General features: G+C 38.5%; 1 protein-coding gene across 1 annotated transcript in view; it reads left to right on the top strand.

Moving 5' to 3' along the window:
* Positions 1-19,566, top strand: part of LOC126412157 (nuclear pore complex protein Nup58-like) — a 148,168-nt gene that overhangs the window by 94,817 nt on the left and 33,785 nt on the right. The window contains exons 6-7 of the mRNA XM_050081616.1: positions 4,474-4,698; positions 7,684-7,758. Coding sequence (XP_049937573.1) covers positions 4,474-4,698; positions 7,684-7,758 — 300 coding nt within the window. The remainder of the gene's footprint in view (positions 1-4,473; positions 4,699-7,683; positions 7,759-19,566) is intronic.

The raw sequence follows: 19,566 nt of genomic DNA, 5'->3' as shown, positions 1-19,566 counted from the left end.
TAAATCTATACTTTCTGGGAAGCAAGACCATGAGGATGTGTAGTAGTCATCAGTATGCACTCATGGTTAAGTTGTTTTAGGGTTGCATACAGATGTATGGTACTGTCAGGATGTATCATAATTACTCTGACTAAATAAGATGCCAATTGCATCCTCACACTTCATGTTCTGAAATTCACAGCAGTGTTGGTGGAGGATCATGTTGTACAAACTTCCATAAATGTAAGGCAGCATAGGAAGTTAATCCTGATGAGAAAACTTTGGCAAAAGATATGCAAGGAAAAGTATAGAGACTCATTCAGTCTATTGCAACTCTTCATGTTTATTTAACTAGCAAAAACAATTTGTTGAGTTCTCCTCCCCTCCCCTCCCCCTCCTGTAATTGTGGAAGGAAATTAAGGAGCTGTTACTTATTTAGTTTTAAGTTACACATGTAGTCATTAATCTATGATCCACAATTTTGTTAGTTCCAGTCTTAATGTACGATTGATTGTGCTTTAAGAATGTTTGTTTTTACTATATTAAAAAACTGATAAAGCACAGTTAACATTTCAGACATTTGGGAAGAGATTGCAAGAGATATCTCCCTACCAAGAAACTGTACAGATACAAATAGTACTGGGTTATTATATTGGTTCATTCGTGTTCAAATACCATATTTTTGCATTTCAATTCCAGTTCTATGGCCTTCAAAAATGTTTCAGTACAACCAAATACCAATATAATGCAACATACAAAGGTTTTAGTATATGAGAACAGCCATAAAAATCTTCAAATTTTTTCCACTTTCAATCTGTTCACTCTGCTGAGGAGATTAGTTTCTGCTATAATTCGCATGACTTGGATGGTGGCTCTGCACAGAGAGGTGGAGCCGAAGGGAAGTGTGGATGGGATGAGGCGTGTATAAGCATAGCTGCGGTGAGGTGGGAAACAAAGTTCATGTTGTTAAACTGTGTTTCTGCACAGTCAACAATCAGATTCATTTGGCTGCAGTACATCACATTATAATTCAGATCTGTGTGGAGAATACACAATGTTCTAACTGATTTTGATAATTTGCATACATGGGAGCAATCTTATTTCATCTTGATGAAGCTGCGTTAGCTGCTCTACAACTATAGCCCATGTCAGATCGGAAGGTAAAAACAGCTGAGGCAGCTTTGTGGAGATAACAAGTACAGTTTTTTCAAAAAGTCGATTGTGTAATGACAAGGTCATCAAAATTGGTTACAGTACTTGTCATTTTTGTGTGATTTGGACTGTAGTATAGTACGTAAGCACCTATTGATAAGAAACTGAATTGAAATTGAGTTCACGTGTTCACATGTTAAGTGTCCAATCCCTGCAACTTTTTCCATTGTATATAATAGCAGACATTGGTGATGAAAATGACAGTAAGCTGACTTACTGTTTCTACTTTCATTCAGTAATTAGTTATGGTATCACATTCTTTAGTAATTCTTCTTTGTAAAAAAGAATTGTCACACTGAACTGTGTAATAAGGATCATATGTGATGACCACTGTAGAATATCTTGATTTTTACAATTATACATACTGGCTACAGACTTGCAGCACATTATTGTATGGAGTTTGTTTTCAGTGATCAGTTGCAGTTTGAAAACAACACCACACATCATTACAGTAATAGAAAGAAGACCACTCCACAGATAGTAGAAGCATTAAGTTGTCAACAGGCTCACACAAAGATAGAGGAAACTTGCTAGCTTTCAGAATGATTTTGTGTGTGTGTGTGTGTGTGTGTGTGTGTGTGTGTGTGTGTGGGCACGCGCACGCACGCATGTTTCACTTTGCATGAAAAAGAATTACAGGTATCAAAGATTAATGCAAAACACAGTCTTGTAAATGATCACACTTTGTCATTTTTTTCATTGACTAAGAGAATGTTAATAAACTAACCTCATGGTGAGAGACCGCATGTATGATTCTTGGAACAAGCAAACCACTAACCATCTTCTTCAAATAACTTGAGGGAATGTTGCACAGCAACTTCATTGAAAACAATTTATATCTCAACAAGTAGTCCTCCCATCTTGTTGTAAAGCTTTTCCACTTTCTGCTTTGGAAATACGTGTATCAGAGTTTATGATGAATTTAACTGGCAGCATTTTTGCGAGTTATTAGAATAGTACATAGTGGAAAAGCTTAAAGTTCACAACACAGTCGATATTCTGACAAACATAGCCTGTTCTTTAACCACAAGTCTTTAAAGCTGAGATCTCTTGTCACCTTACTTCGTTCCAAAGTATACATCATAATACCATTGTCACAGCAATCCGAATCTGCCCACAAACGAGCTAGTTGTAAATTTATGATGATCGCTTAGAGTCTCGTTTCTGGTCTTTACCTTCCTGTCAAAATTCTCTTCCTGTAGCTTTTCAGTGTGCCACAGTCTGTCTGTCCAAGCTGAATGGGATATGTCCATTGCCTCATGTAGAAGTGATCCAGTGTGTGCACCGTGAATGTTTTGTTCTTTTCTGCTGCATAGGTGTTGACTGTGCTCAAATTAATTCAATTAGATTATACTGACAGGAGTATGGTGGTAAATGCCAAATTCTGTGACCACATTCACTGCAAGTAAGGAAAGTTCATACATTTTCTTGTATGAATTGTTTAAATTAATGAGTTGCAGGATTTCAGCACAGGTCTGGTTTATACTGCGTGGAATATTTTCAATTTTAAGGCAGGACATAATACCTGCATTCCTGTTTGTACTTGGTATTTCCTCTGTAACTGATGAATGGTAACTGACATTCTCCATTACAGTGACCAGTTTAAGAGCACTCATGTTTCTTACACCTGAACACAAATTTTTTCTCAGGAATGAAGCCAGAATGCAGAATAATTATCTGAGAACATTTTTCCTTTGGGCACTTTAAAATCACCAGTACCATAACGTATTTTCTGGCAAGTTTTGCTGGAATAATTCCGATTCACACTTGCTTTGAGGCAATACACTGTTGAACTACCTTCCTCTCTCATTTTGTGCATCTTTTTGAGGAATGTGGCCCATTCGAACAGTTATGTCAGTTCTTTTCATCATCACTTTCTTCCACCATTACTTTTATTGTATTTTAATCACTGTCTCTTAAAACTGTTTGCATTGACAAAGTGCAATCTTTGAAACCAATTGTCTCATGCACGATTGTAACTAGTGTTTGTGACATCAGATGTTCACCATTTGTATGTGTAAGAAAGTTGCATACATCATTCCATGCCCAGACCATTGCATAACAAGAGTGGTGCATTGAAATGTCTAACTTGCATGCGCATTCACATTGAAACTGGTGGATATGGACCGAATGCAACGTTGTATCCATACATAGTGAAATGGTCTCAACAATTTGACCAAGATTGTACAGATGTGCTGTGAAGCTGATTGGGAAGGATAGCATCGACATCCAGCTGAGACGACAGTGTCCGGGCAGCCTAGGAGCTAATTCACATCAGTCGTAGAGTGACTGTCGTAGACATAGCTCAGCAGATGGGTGTGTAAAGGCAGTGTTCACTCCTTCATCGAAGATCGTTCACTGTATTGGGAATTGTGTACAGTCTGGGTTCCGCTATACTGCACTATTCAGTTTCCATCATTTCAGCAAGCTAAAAGAACACGTGGGGGTGAACAAGTTTCCAATTATTAATTTCTTGACACAGTGGTTCTCGAATGTAAAGTTACTTGACTGCTATAACAATGTGTCTTACACCATGTAGTCCACACGTACATTTCAAACATGGGATGCCCTAAAACATCCTTGGCAGAACCATCGTGTTGTATTATAGGTTTCTTGTGATTATAATGCTTTCCAGAGGACACTAAACAAACTTATGACATTTCTACAACACTGACATTTTTGTTTACAATTCGCTGCATGCTTCTACAGTCTCTTCTTGTGTCTTCGCAATGTCAACAATAAGAGTCTCACTTTCAGATTCACATTTGAAAAAGTTACAAACACGATAAGTAATCCCCCTCACTTGCTTATGAAACACTTAACTTTTACTGCTGTCACACGACACATCTATTTTGAAATTACACTAAAATATTTACAGATACACATTCACAACTATGCTGCTACAAGAAAATGTCATCAACAATTGAATGAATAATTGAGTCGCTCTGTGAATGAAATTGTGTTGTCGTAAAGTACGGCAGCAGTGGAGCCTGCGGGAGAGATTCTCACCATCTAATAGTAACTTGTGAATAAGTACTTGGAAATAGAACGAATCTCATTGATTGTTGCCTTACTACATGATGCAGACTATAAAAATTATGCAGACAACTTCTGTCGTAAAAAAAAAAAAAAATTATGTAGCCCATTACTCACTCTTTTGTTTTGTACCTACAGGTTTGGAATCTGAAATTTGAAATGAATGAGAGAATTTTTCAAACTTCATTCTTTTTATATTTGCTGTGTATTATACAAGAGCTGTTATCTTACATTGTGTCTTTCCAGAGTTCTGCTTGGCGTTAAAAAGGCTCCTGGATTGCTTTGTTGCTGTAGCAGGACGTTTGCATGAAGTTCATAACATGGTGGAGAATCAAAAGGAACAGTATTTAAATTTACTAAAATATTTTTTGAAAGATACAACAAATGTATTTGAAGAAGACAATAAAAAATCATCAGTCACAACAAAAACAAAATCTCCAACAATATCAACAGGCCCTACAGCTTTCTCTGGTAAGTTTAGTGAACACTGAAAACTCCTTGTTCTTTAATGTTTAGAGCAAAGGATTTATCTGCTGGCTGGATATTTTCTAATGTTCTAGACTTACGTCGGCAATATGTATCTGAGACTAGGCCGTATCATTGTAATAACAGAGCTAATTAAAATTAAGTGCAACTTAAATGGATTTTTCTTATTGGAATTGAAAATAACGATGATGATGGGAAATGCAAAAGATAATTGGTGGGTCATTGGAATGCAGTGTTAGTTCAGAAGTTTTTGAACTTTAACGCGTCTACTGCATGGTTATATACGAGGTGTGTTCAGAAAGTGTCAGGAATTTTCATTTTTTGCAAATAATTTTATTTATTCATCTACATTAATGTTATCGCCTTCAGAGTCGTCCCCATTAGATATTATGTACTTATGCTAGCACTTCTTCCAATCACTGAAACACTTTTGTAACTCAGTCTTTGGAATAGCACTTAGCTTTTTCAACAATGCGCTTTTAATCTTGTCTTAGCTTGGAAAATGAAGGTGCTTTAAGGTTCTCTTTATTTTTGGAAAAAGAAAAGTCACACAGGAGGTTGGGGCACAATTACCGTGTTGTTTTTCACCAAAAATTCATGAACAAGCAATGAAGTTGAGCAGATGCATTACCATGGTACAAAGGCATGAATTGTTTCGCCAAAAATCTGGTCATTTTTTCTGAATGAATGCTTCCTGCAAACAGCATTGACCTTGTAGGTACTACACCTTGTTGGTCGTATGACCTTCTGACAAGAACTCATGATGCACTATGCCATTAAATCAAAGAAAACAGTTAGCAGAACCTTCACATTCGACCACACTTGTTGAGCTTTTTTTTAGTTGTGGCAATCCAGAATGCCTCCCATAGAATGAATAAGCCATGGTTTCGATGTCATGCCCATAACTCATGTTTCATCACCTGTTATCACACATTTCTGTAGTACCACATTGTTGACTTCATTTATGAGCACCTGAGCAACTTCCATTTGCCACTGTTTGTGCTCGAAATTCGACACCTTTGGCACAAATTTTGCTGTCGCATGTTTCATACCCAAAACATCTGAAAAGATTTAACGGCAAGATCAAGTTGATATGCCAACATCATCATCAACTTCTCTGATTGTGATTTAGTGATAGTTCATGATCATTTCTTTAACTTTTTCCATATTTTCATCGGTTGTTGTTGTTGTTGTTGTTGTTGTTGTACTGGGCGGTCCTGAACATTTGTCATTTTTAACTTCTTCGCAGTCATTTTGGAAATGCTTATACCATTCGTAAACCCTTGTTTTACTCATATCAGGCTCATCAAAAGCAATATGCGACATTCCTAAAACTGTGTTATGTTGTATTCCCTTTTTGTGGAAAATATAATGTGCGTTCTCTGATCCATTTTTGAAACAAATCAGTAATTGTCACTCGTATGCAAACACATGTAACCATCTTGACAACTGATGACAGACTTAACATCCAGTATGGCTTTCAGTGTACAAATAAATTTCAGCATGTTTACCAACACAACAACAACAAAATCGCGTGAATCGGGCTAATACAACACACGAAATTACAAAATTCCCAATACTTTTTAAACATATACCATACACACAAACAGGCAAACAACAAAAAATATTAATTAACAGCAAAATGGTTTTAATTTAAGATTGGATTTATTGAGTTCGAAATCTTGAAGGGGGGAAAAATAAATAAATAAAATCTGCACAGTAATATTCTGTGGCTGATACTGAGATACGTGTACTAATTACATCAACAGAGATATCAACCAAGTAATATCAAAACACTGAAAAGATTCACATCTTTTGGGGAAACCTATCAGTCGTAAGTTTCCACAGTTTAAAGAACAATGCCACATCAGGTGGATTTTAGGTTTTAAGTCTACATCTTTATCCATATTTCCTAATAGCTGCATTTCAAAAATTCATTAGTACTTCACACACTGTGTTATAGTGCAAATTTTGTGTGGAAAATGTAAGATTTACACTGTAAACTACAGTCAGAAAAATATTTGTCTTCATAGTTTCAAATTACCAATCGCAAATAAGAATTTTTGAAGCTTCCGCAGTTAAGTTGTAAATACAAAGACTTTCATTCAGTCTCCTGTCCCATCATTATTAGAAGGTGTTGTTAACTTGGAATAGATTTCAAGGGAATAATACGTGACTTCCTCCAGGAATCATACTAAATGTATGTATATATGATCACCACTTTTGTGGCTTTTGTGCCATTCACAAGAAATACTTCACAATGAAGTTGTCAATACACATATAGAACAGTGGATGCAAGTAAACGGAAAACGTTGTGTGAGATTTTTGTGAGCAATGGATTTTTCTATGTCAGTATTGCTTGAAGTGGACACTATCTGTATATGTCCATAGGAAATGTCCATAGTTCATATTGCTGGCATTTTATTCAGCTTCAGGTTTTGTCAGTGTGATTAATGATGTGCTTCTGTGTGTTTTTCTGAGCTGTTGTTTCCATTTTATGCACAATATTTCAGTGTATGAGCCAGATGTTTTCTTCGGGTGCTATGAATTTTGCTGTTATATGAAGAAGATGCCTGGGTTGGACATCAAAATAGTGTGCATAAATGGACATTGTAACTTGGTGGAACACTCAGAAGCATACCATTAATCAAGTTTGCACTTAAACATTTTACCCAACACTTACTTATAATGAATATATCCAGTTGGCCATTACACAAGTGCTATTTTATATAGTTTAGATTAGGAAATAATACTGAATGATTCTTTCAACATTTAACAGGATCTATCTTGTTAACAACATTTTCTTAACTAATTTAAAGAGTAGAGAAACCATGAAATGATAGAACATGTCTTTACGTCTGTGTGTGATTAAGTGGTACAAAACCTTTATATAAATATTATCCTTAAATTGGCATTTACACTAACTGAATGCTAACTACCTTTTTATTTTTGGTTTGTAATTTTTTTCAGCTCTGGGAAATCAAGGTTTTGGATTGATATCATCATTGCTTTCAAAAGCTCAGCTTCCTTCAAGCAATCCATTAGGTAAATAATGTGGTCATGTTATTGTTTGAGTTACCATATTTCAATTGCTTGTTCGTGGGCATAGTTGTTTCTGAAAATATTACTCCTTCCACCCTCTCTTTGCACTATTCATTAACCGCTTAAATCTTTTCTAAGGTCTGACCTGGAATTATTGAAATGTTTCATTTAAGAGGTCTGTAAAATGTTAAAGTATGCTACTTCAGTTTTAAATTGCTTTTCTAAATTGCAGATGGCATTTATTTTGCCAGATATTGGCAGGGCTTTCTTTCTTGATATAAATTATTTGTACTTTGTTCTGTTGAGGAGAGATTTGTCAGTAGTAAGTGAAATGTGTTGACTACTGCAGTTAAATTCTAAACACTTGTTAATTACAGTTTTTTTTTGTTTTTCTGTAGTTTGTGTTTATTATCTGTTGTACTTTCATTAAAGTTGTAAATGCTCATGAAATGGAAGAATATATGAATTAAATGAAGCATTTTATGTAATTTTTTTACCTTCATACTGTTTACTAAGTATTTAAAGAAACAGTTGTAGTTATTTAAGAGACTCTGCATATCTCTGAATCTGTGAATTGAAAGAGCTTAAAAAAGCACAGACACAAATGGGGAGGGGGGGGGGCTAATTATCTGACCCTCCATGTTTCACTTTTGCTTCAGTTTTTGTTAGTGTGACTTCCTAACAGCTGGGGATAAATTGTTATTCCTTTTGTGGACAACACTCTATAGTGCAACATGGAAGCCATCCCTCATATAAAACAGTGCAAGAGCCTTAGAATGTCCATTGCTTTTTCTGCATATACTTTGAAATTATTTTGGCTATAATTACTTTGCTGTTGTTCCTTACAGTAGTTCCTTGATATTTATTTTTGAGTGTAGTTGTAGTTAAATGGTCACCCCCATAGACTCCATTGACTAGAAAACCATTTTTAAATATTTCTACTTGGAGAAATGTAGTTGTTAGTGTTGATCTTTTCTTTAGTGTCTGTTACATAAAATGAAAATTGGAATCCATGATCATACCAATAAGTACAACCCTTCTTTTTTCATAATCAGGTAGGTGATACTTATCTATTATCAATCAAATTTTTTCTTTGGTATTGTTAAAGGATGGTTTGTTAGCATCCACAGTATTTTTTTCAGTTAATGTTTTAATATTACTATAGTCCTCATGTTAATCAATAAGTGTTGTTATTGTTGCACTGCTGACATAGTTAAATGATACTAATATTTGTGGTAGAATATATGCCAAAAATATATTTTATTGTTTTGTAATAAAATCAAGATTGCACAAGGAACTATTTTTTTTTATGGTGTTGTGTGTGGAAAATGACTGAAAAGCTATCCATTACATCTAACCTATGGGACTGAGGCATTGCCTTCCACTGATACGGAGACAGCAGGTGGTCCTTGCCTCTCCTGCTCTAACAGAATTCTCTCCTCTGTCATAGTTTGAGCAACTACAGAGGGAAAAGAAGAGGATGTTAGCTGCAGTTAGTTCCATTCCTCCCTCGTAGGGAAGATAGTATCATGGAAACAGAATTAATCCAGTGTACACTAATTGTGTATTTCAGAAGGAATTGTCTGGCAGGTTGAAGTGGCCATCACAGGAGAAATTGAGAGCACATGTTGCAGTCAGCTGCAAATTGTTACACGAACAACATCTGTTACATGGGATGTAAGAACATTTTGAGTTGTTTTTGGAGATGGGTGGAAGTGGTGAAGACATTTAGTTCCATTTATAAAGTCTTAACAAAGCTGTTGATTTGTAGCATCATTCTCAGGTCTGATTAGGGGTTTGCTGGTGGAGAGTCAAGTGTAACAGCTAACGAGAGACTTGGTAAACTCAGTGACGAGTTCAACTGTAGTTTCCTCTCAACCTGCACTACGAGCTGGAGACTCATAAAGTTACCCTGCATAGGGAAGATGTGTATCAGAATGAGTCACTTGGGTGGCTGAGTATGAATGGAGAGTACAGGGGATTTTTTTAGGTTACACAAAATTCCAAGATCCTTTGATAAAAAGCCAGTATCATACAAACCAATAAAAACAAACCTGATAGCTAATGCAGAGATAATCTTAAAATATTGGTTGTTAACTGCTGAACCATTCATAGCAAAGTTTCAGAAAACCTGTATCTCCTAGAAGGCAGTCTCACCTGCGTCATATTAGAAACAGAGATTTGATTGGAACCGAAGGTAGAGATAACATGTTTGGCATTCATCAGAAAGAAAAATTAAACTCCCTCAGCAGTGAAAGCAGAAACACAAGACACATAGTAATAGTAGAATTCAATTGGTCCAATATGAACTGGGAAAATTCTGGATTTGAAAGAAATATTTTAGATTACTTGGCTACAGATTGACTCCAATTTTGTCAATGATGTGATAGAAATAGAGAAATTAGTGAATGTGATGCTATTACAGGGATGATGGCGATCAAAGGCAAAAATGTCATCAAGAAAACAGTGAGAATATTTGTGATGAGTTGAACTGATAGTCGTGGACAACCTACTTAAAACAGGAACTGAGAACAAGAAAAGAACAAAAAAATCTGATCTAGATAAATAAAGTAGTAAAAGACGACAAAGAGTCTCTTTCATATAATGCTACCATTCAGAATGTTGTAGAAAAAAAAACTCTCACTACAAAAGAAAACAGCAGGAAATACATAGGGGAAATTTTTCATGGCTTTTCACCCATAAGAAGGGTTGTGTGTTAAGCCTACAGAATTTTCCACAATCACTTGTAGCAAAAGATTAATAAGAAAATGCAAGGAAGATGTGTTTGCATGTAACATAAATGGACAGACCCAAATCTTCCATCTCATTTCTCATGGATCAGTCTGGTGTTGACACTGAAGGACACAGATAAAATATTGAAGCCAATAAAGAACACTTACGAAATAGTAGAAGCATTTAGTCATTAACAGGTACAGAAAAATGAATGAAAACTTTGCTGGCTTTCAGACGAACCCTTAAATAAGGTAGAGTACACCTACATAAGCACGCATGTGTGTGCCTGCACCGTGCGCGCATGGGCGGCCCCACACACACACACACAAGTGTGGAAGGAAGGGAGAGGCAGCAGAACTTGAACACTGGGGCCAGTGGGGTTGCACAATGGGCAATGACAGTGGCGTTTTCGTGTGGGTAGGGTGGGATGATAGGACAAACCAAGGGGAAACTGTTTGGTAGAGAGTGTCGGTGCAGTGGGTTAGCAGAGACTGAGGCCAAGAGGATTGCAGGAATGAAGGATGTATTGCAAGCATAAGTCCCATCAGCACAGTTCAAAAAAGCTGTTGCTGGGGGAGGCTCCAGATGGCAGAGGTTACTAAGCAGCCATTGAACTCGAGCATGTTGCTCTCAGCGGTGTGTTCTGCTACTGGAAGATCAACTCTGCTCCTGGCCACAGTTTCAAAGTGGCCATCCATTCTAGTGGACAGCTGGTTGTGATCATATTCAAATAAAATGTGCAGAAATTGCAGCAGAGCTAGCATATGACATGATTGCTTTCATGGGTGGCCCTTCCTCTGATGGGATAGGATAAATCTGTGATGGGACTTGAGTAAGATGTGCTGTGTGAGTTAATTGGGCGGATCTTGCACCTGTGTCTCCCCTGACCCACGTAGCAAGAGGCTGGGGTGAGAGTAGCTTAGGGATGATTCAGGATAATGTGTAGATTAGATTGGTGGCAAACTATCACTGTGTAAGAAGGGTTGTAGGTAGGATGTCACTCCTTCTCGGGCGCAGTGATAGACAATTGAAGCTCTGGCAAAGAACGTGGTTCAGTCGCTCCAGTCCAGGATGACACTGGGTGCTGAGGGTGCATTCATTTGCACCTGGTTCTTGAAGGTGTTGTTCTGTAGCAACGCCCTGTCCCAAATAACCTTTGTTCCATCTGTCTGTCAGTTCATAAAGTATACCTAGCTGTAGTAAAACCCATTCCCACATCCTGTTCTGTAAATACTGGCTATGCCATAGAATCTCCCCCCTGCCTCCTCCCAAACAGCCTAATCATAAAAGCTCCCTTCTCAGGATCCTACCCATCCCTCTATGGTAACCTTCAGATTTTCAAATTATGCCAACCCATATCACTCACAGACGTATTCCGAAACAAATCTCCATGGTGCAGGGAGCCCAGAACCACTTCTGCTACCTATAAAAGAAATCCTTGCCCTCCAACACCTGGAAGAGCACTTCAGAGACCACCTCCAAAAATTATCAAATGCATTGACATCTTACTCCCATCTCGGAGCATCAGTACCTATCAACACCTGTCTTATACCCAGTGAATACCATCATCAGCTCCCCATAGTAACCAGACCATGCCTTGCTGACCTTTTTCATTTCACACAGCCTCAAAGACTCCCACCCAACATTCCATGAAACCCTAAACCGAGCCAAAACACTGTTTTCAACCTATCCATTTAAAATTTCAATTCTCCGCAATCCAAACAGTGTAAACACTTCTTTACTACCAGTTCTTCCAACTTCATGCCAACTCTGAATCTTGCGTCTCCCAGTTGACGCCACCATCCAATTGTGACACAACCCTCCCCCAACCACTACCTCATGGTCCACTTCCAAGAATTTCTCACCCCAAACTCTGCCTGACCATACTTCCCCAGATTCCTTTCCAAGAATACAAATCACTTAACAGAAGAAATAGCAGTCATCTGCAATCTCAAGGCAGACCATGATGTAATCATCAACCTTGCAGACAAAGACTCCACTGACGTGATGAATCACAGCGACTACCTGACAGAAGGCTTCCACCAACCTGACTCTTGAGTCCTCTACATAAAAGCTCTGCCATAGTGATCCCATCCCAGAAGTCCAACATAACCTCCAATCTATACTCAAATCATTAGGTTCACCGCAGAATCTTTCCCAAAATTTATAATCCCGACAATCTGGGATGCTCCTGTCGCTGGTTACTGTGCTTCCTCCGAAGCAGTGTATACTCTTATTGTTGACCAATGCCTCCAATCAATTCCTCATGGGCATGCCTCTCACTTCCTTCCCCATTACCATATGAACCGTTACTCATCACTGTTATTGCTACCTCCCTGTACACCAACATCCTCCATAGCCGTGGCTTTTTCACTCTCAAATACTACCTCTTCCAATGTCCTCAGACTCCAAACCCACTACATTACTCATTATACATCAAACCAATTAAATTCTCACACACTTCTACTTCTCCTTTGATTGGCAGGTATATAAACAATTATGTGTAATGCCCATATGCAGCCACATACCACACTTCTTTGCCTATCTGTCAAATACCCATTTAGTGAATACACACCTTGTCTCTCAAAACCACAAACACTCTATCTGGTTCAGTTTTATTTGACACATCTTCATGATCTGGATCCAGGGCCAGGGCACCCTGTACACATTGGTTTGCACCTCTACACATTCTCTCTCATCTGCTTCAACTGGTCCTTCACAGCCTAAACGTGCCAAATTTCAATTTCAAGGAAAGCAATTGTTGACAGGTGTGAAAATTACCAAACTATCAGTTTAATAAGTCATGCTTGCAAAATACTAACACTTGTTCGTTACAGAGGTGTGGAAGATCAGTTTGGATTCCGGAGAAATGTAGGAACACACGAGACAAGCCTGACCCTACGACTTACCTTAGGAGAAAGATCAAAGAGAGGCAAATGTACACGTAGACATAGAGAAATCTTCTGACGATATTGACTGGAATACTCTCTTGGAAATTCTGAAGAGAGCAGGGTTAAAATACAGGGACCGAAAGGCTATTTGCAACTTGTACAGAAACCAGGCAGCGGTTATAAGAGTGAAGAGGCATGAAAGGGAAGCAGTGGTTGAACAGGGAGTGAGACAGTGATGTAGCTTATCCCCAGTGTTATTCAATCTGTATGTTGAACAAGCAGTAAAGGAAACCAAAGAACAATTTGGAGTAGAAATTAAAATTCATGGAGAAGAAATGAAAACTTTGAGGTTTGCCGATGACATTGCAGTTCTGTCAGAGACAGATAAAGGACTTGGAAGATCAGTTGAACAGAATGGACAGTGTGTTGAAGTGGATGGACATCAACAAAACCAAAACAAGGATAATGTAATGTAGTCAAATTAAATCAGGTGATGCTAAGGGATTAGATTAGGGAATGGGGTACTTTAAGTAGTAGGTGTCTTTTGTCGTTTGGCCAACAAAATAACTTATGATTGCCAAAGTAGAGAGAATAATGTAGATTGGCACTGGGAAACATTTCCGAAGAAGAGAAATTTGTCGGCATCGAATGTAGCTTTAAGTGATAGGAAGTCTTTTCTGAAGGTATTTGTCTGGAGTGTAGTCATGTATGGAAGTGAAACATGAATGTTAAACAGTTTACACAAAAAGAGAATACGAGCTTTCGAAATGCAGTGCTGCTGAAGAATGTTGAAGATTAGATTGGTAGGTCATGTAACCAATGAGGACATACTGAAGATAATTGGGGAGACAAGAAATTTGTGGCACAACTTGGCCAAAAGGAAGGACTGGTTTATAGGACACATTCTGAGACATCAAGGATCACCAGTGTAGCGCTGGAGGGAAGTGTAGGGAGTAAATATTATAGAAGGAGACAAAGAGAGGAATACAGTAAGCAGATTGAGAAGGATGTAGTTTGCAGTAGTTATCCAGAGATGAAGAGGCTCGCACAGGATAGAGTAGCATGAAGAGCCACATCAAACCAGTCTTCAAACTGAAGGCCACAAGAAAACATCATCAGTGTCATACACCCTTAATCCTCCAATAACAACAAAGAATTGCTGCAAAGGAATGCCTCCAATATCATCCTAGAGTGGAGGAACTGAACTACATCCTTCCCCAAGGCTTTGACTGGCTACCACCATGACCAGAAATGAGGAACTCCCAACCCACAATACTTCCCACCCCTCCTAAAGTAGAATTCCATTGGCTACCGAACCTACACAACATTGTGGTCCATCCCTATACCCCCCGCCCAAACCCCATGCCAAAGCGGTCACATCCCTGTGGAAGACTTGTGTGCAAGCCCTGCCCGATTCTCCCAACCAGCACATCCTACTCAAGTTCTGCCACAGGCTTATTCTGCACCACCAGAGCAGTTGAATGGAATGGACAGTGTGGTGAAGGGGTGATATAAGATGAACATCAACAAAAGCAAAGCAAGGATAAAGGATAATGGAATGTAGTTCAATCAACTCTGCTTCAATTTCTGCAACACCAACTAGCTGTCCAGCAGAATGAATGGGCAATCAACCAAAACATCGATTAGAATGTGCTTTGTGCTGTCATCCAGTAGAACATGCATAAATGGTATTTAAAAGTAGAGCCAGAACTACAGAGCACAGGAAAAGCTTACCTGTGAATTATTGTTTTGTATAGTTCTTGCATGGGTGAGTTGGTAGGGCATGAGGTTGTCGTACCAAAGGTACCCCATGATGACAATTTCTTTTAACTGTTTATGTGTGAAACTGTTGTGTGGGAGAACATTTTCCTGACATGTAAAAGGCCTTTCAGGAGTTTGTAGCAATGTTCTTTTGATAGTCAGCTTTCAGTTCATTAGTTGAAAGTAGCAAACCTACACAATACATTTGTATAGATAGGTGTGATGTTCTGTTGAACATGTGTGACACAAAAGACACCACTTCTGATGAAGCAGCTAGTGCATTTGTAGTTTTACAGAATAAACATCTGCCATTATTGTTATCATTATTATTATTATTATTATTGACTGCAGATGGCAGCGTCACCATACATCAGATGTGCATGTTCTGGCTAGAGTCTCATGTTTGTAAACACACAGACAAATGGGTCTATAGTTGCCATCCAGTCTACACATTACAGGTAATGCTGTTGTGCGATATGAGTCCATGGAACATTATTGACATTCTCGTCGAACTGTTGCATGATGACTGTTGTGTACATACAACAATGGAAATAACTGATGAGAGAAAGTGTGGAGCATTCCTATTGGACATAATTGATCAGTGGAATGAGTCGAACGTCACACAAGAGGAAACACTAGATATTGACGAGTGCATCACTCATTTGTAATGAAGTGAATGGACTAGAGTTGACATCTTCAGTATTGTCACCAGAAGGGTCCTCAAGTGATGGAAATGATGAAATACCACAGAAGGAGAAAAGTGTAGAGTTTTACTCTAGAAAAGATAAAATCAAAATGCTCAAATATTGGCTTAACATCAAAAAGCAGCCAAGCTCAACCCAAACATTAGCACATCACATGATGTCTTCATTGAAAAACAGATTTCACTCTAGATGTCCTGCCAGTGTATGTTGTATGAATGGAAATGGCAGTGGGAAAGTAAAGAGTTAATTTCTGTGAAGGAGACGTACAAACACGTTGCAATGCCCTTGATGGAGACCTTCAAACACCATCATCAGTGAGGTCGATGTGGTCACTGTGTAGACATCAAATTGTAGGCAAGAATGAAAGAAAGTGAGTTAAATTTCCCAAGATTTGACACTAGTGACAATTGGTTCTGCACTGGAAGTGTAAAAACAGTTGTGTAAGCCATAAAGACAAATCTTTTGTTATAGTGAAAATGTTCCTCAAGAGAAACAACATCCAGAAAATGGTAGAAGACTGGCAACAAGCAACTCATGCACTCATGACAGCCTACACAGACACAAATATCTACAACACTGACAAAGGTGGATTCAACAAGGAGATGACTGTGGGCCACACTCTCGCGATTAGAGGTTCTAAAGATATTGTAAGGGTTTTACAGTCTGTTCACATGACAATCCATACATATACAAGTATTGCATTGCTTTCACATATGGGTAAACTTGTTCCAAAGCTGTTCATTGTCCTTCAGAAGCCTTGTTTTTTGAGTACTCATACACGCCAATCCATGTTCCCAGCATCAAATTTAATTGTCCACTCTCACTCCTCTGGCAAAATGACCAAAGAACTGCTAAGGACATTTCTTCAAGAATCAGTAGTGGAACAAATCAGTTGGAGAGAAACTTTTGCTAATACAGGAATCTTACAGGCTCCACAAAGACACTAGTATTCTTCATGACCTGCATGTTCAAAATAACCTACCAGAAGACAAAATCGCAAGTCATGTAATTCCAGCAAACACAACCTCCATTTGTTAACTGTTTGATCTTCATTTGTTCAGAAGGTACAAGTAGATGATTTGTAAAATGTCCAGTGCTGTTCGAGAATCTTCAGAAGAGATTAGCCTGCAACAATGGAGTGATCTGCGTTCCCTCACGTACAATCAGTTATGTTCTCCAAATTTCTATAATTGTCACTGTCACTGCTAGGTAATGGCTAAACTTGTTGACAAACTCAGACCCTTTGAGACTTTGATAAAGTTCTGTTCCACACAAGCTTTCATTCGGCAATCTACAGGGTGAATGCACAAATGTGGGATTCATAAAATATGCTTGGTGTACGAAATTAATTTGCTTCACACACTTCTTCGTATGCAACCATTATCATCAAGCCTTTGTTCCTGAATTAATGGCACTCTGTGTGTGTGTGGGGGGGGGGGGGGGGGCAGGAGACTCATGTTTGCATTAATTTTTGAATGTTATGTTCCTATTTTGTTATTGTTATTAATATTACTTCCACATGTGTGATGCAGTTGTTTCATTATTTTACTGTTCTGATTGTATATTCTGTGAAACTACAGATGTGCTCTATAGGTTTACTGATTTCAAAGACATGAAATGAAAGCAGACTGCCAACAGAACATTGCTGTAAACTCCAACAACCCTTTTATGTGTCACAAACATGTTTTCCCATGGCTTTCACATATAATATAGTAAAAAAGATTGTCATTGTCATAGTTTGAACTCAGGACTCTTGGTACGAAGATTTAACACTCTACCAAGTTCCCCACAAAAGCTGTAGCCATTAGTTACAGTTATGCTTTTCCTGTACTCCATAGTTCTGGTGTTATTTTTAATTTAATTTTCACACTCGTTCTGCTGGACCACAGCACATAGTACAAACTAACTCGGAGTTTTGGTTGATACTCTATCTACATACAATGTTTGGTACCAATCCGATTGTCTGACATCTGAAGGTTTGGGTGTGAGCACAACATGCTCGAGTTCAACGGCTATTTCACAACCTGCTCTATCTTTTCTTAACTACGCAGGTTGTAATTATCTATCAGTACTTTCTCTGCTCCCTCAATCCTCATGACCTCAGTGCCCACGAACCAACACCAACACCCGCACCCTCTACCCAACATCCTCCTTTTCCATTGTTCTGTCACCATTTCCCAATCCATAACTCCACATTGTTGTAGCCATGTGCCATGCAAACTCACTGGCTCCATTACCCATGCGCCTGCTGCCACTCCCTCCCACTTTTCTATCCTGCACACCTACACGCCTCCCTCCAATTCACCAGGTGTCCTTCCCGACCCCTTCCTCCCGCTTCCCACTTTTTTCTCCCTCTGTGTCACCCCCACCCACACCCCGGCACAACTCATAACGCCAGAGAACACATCAAACTGCAGCCCCTGCACTGTGTTTTCAACCAGCACAATTTACTGTGCAGGTGTGTATGTATGTACTCTAACTCCTTAAAGATTTGCCTGAAAGCAAGATATTTTTTATTCTTTTTTTGTGTGCCTGTCAATGACTCAATGGTTCTTGTATTTGGTGAGTTGGCTCCTTCAGTCCTAAATTATATACATTCTGCCAGAACATCCTTACCAAAAATATTACGACCTACTTTTAAAAATGTACCCATGAATGAGGATACTACCATACCAGTGTTTAACCACTGCACGCAGTTACTGATGGAGGTACTGAAATAGCCCCCAGTATTGAAGACAATTAAGACCATGCGAAGGGTACCACGCCCCAAGTCTGGCAGAATATCTATTCAGTTTTTGAGAATATATAGTGTATAAAATAGTCCCATTGTGACTGGAAAAAGAGTACATGTCACTTTTGTCTATAAAAAAGGTTGGAAGATTTAATGCATCAAATTACAGACCAATATCTCCAACATCCATGTGTTGCAGCAAAATAATGCCCACCCACACACAGCTATAGTTTCTACTGCTTGTCTTCATGCTTTCCAAACACTACCTTGACCAGTGAGGTCACTGGCTATCTCCCCAGTTTAGAACATTTGGAGCAGGGCCTTCCAACCAGCTTGCGATTTTGACGATCAAATGCACCAGTTAGACAGAATTTGGTATGATATCCCTCAGGAGGGCATCCAACAACACTTATCAATTTCGAGCCGAGTAACTGCTTGCTTAAGAGCCCAAGGTGGACCAATGTGTTCTTGACTTGCTCAGTTTGTGAAGCTCTTTCTCTTTAATAAATCATCCAACTTTTCAGAATCTCTACTCATTTTGTTTGTCTGTACATGGACGTCACATCTATTGATTTGTGCCCCACTTGGATAATTCCTTCGTGGTATATCTCTTCTCTCTCTCTCTCTCTCTCTCTCTCTCTCTCTCTCTCTTAGAGTGTAGCTGAGATTTGTGTAAATGTGAGAAGATTGACTGATTTCCTGAATATTTTTTGTGATTAAATATTTTGAATTAACTGTTCATGATTCATCAGTCAGAACTTCCCGGTCTGCAGTAGAAGTTGTAATTTCAACCAGCTTTTGATAACTGAGAAGCACTTTTCTCCTTTGCTACTTCAGTATTTCAGGAGGCAACTACACATTGGTACAGACAATTATTTTAGTGATCTGGCATTTCTACAACAAAATATGTTGGTAAAATTAAAATGATTTAACATCCTTAAATCTGGTAATAGACTTAAAAGTGCTTAATGAATTTCAGACACTGGAATGA

The sequence above is a fragment of the Schistocerca serialis genome, chromosome 7 (genome assembly GCF_023864345.2).
Source record: "Schistocerca serialis cubense isolate TAMUIC-IGC-003099 chromosome 7, iqSchSeri2.2, whole genome shotgun sequence".
Classification (NCBI taxonomy): Eukaryota; Metazoa; Arthropoda; class Insecta; order Orthoptera; family Acrididae; genus Schistocerca; species Schistocerca serialis.
The sequence above is the reverse complement of the archived record's forward strand: the minus strand, read 5'-3'. Positions and strand labels throughout refer to the sequence as shown.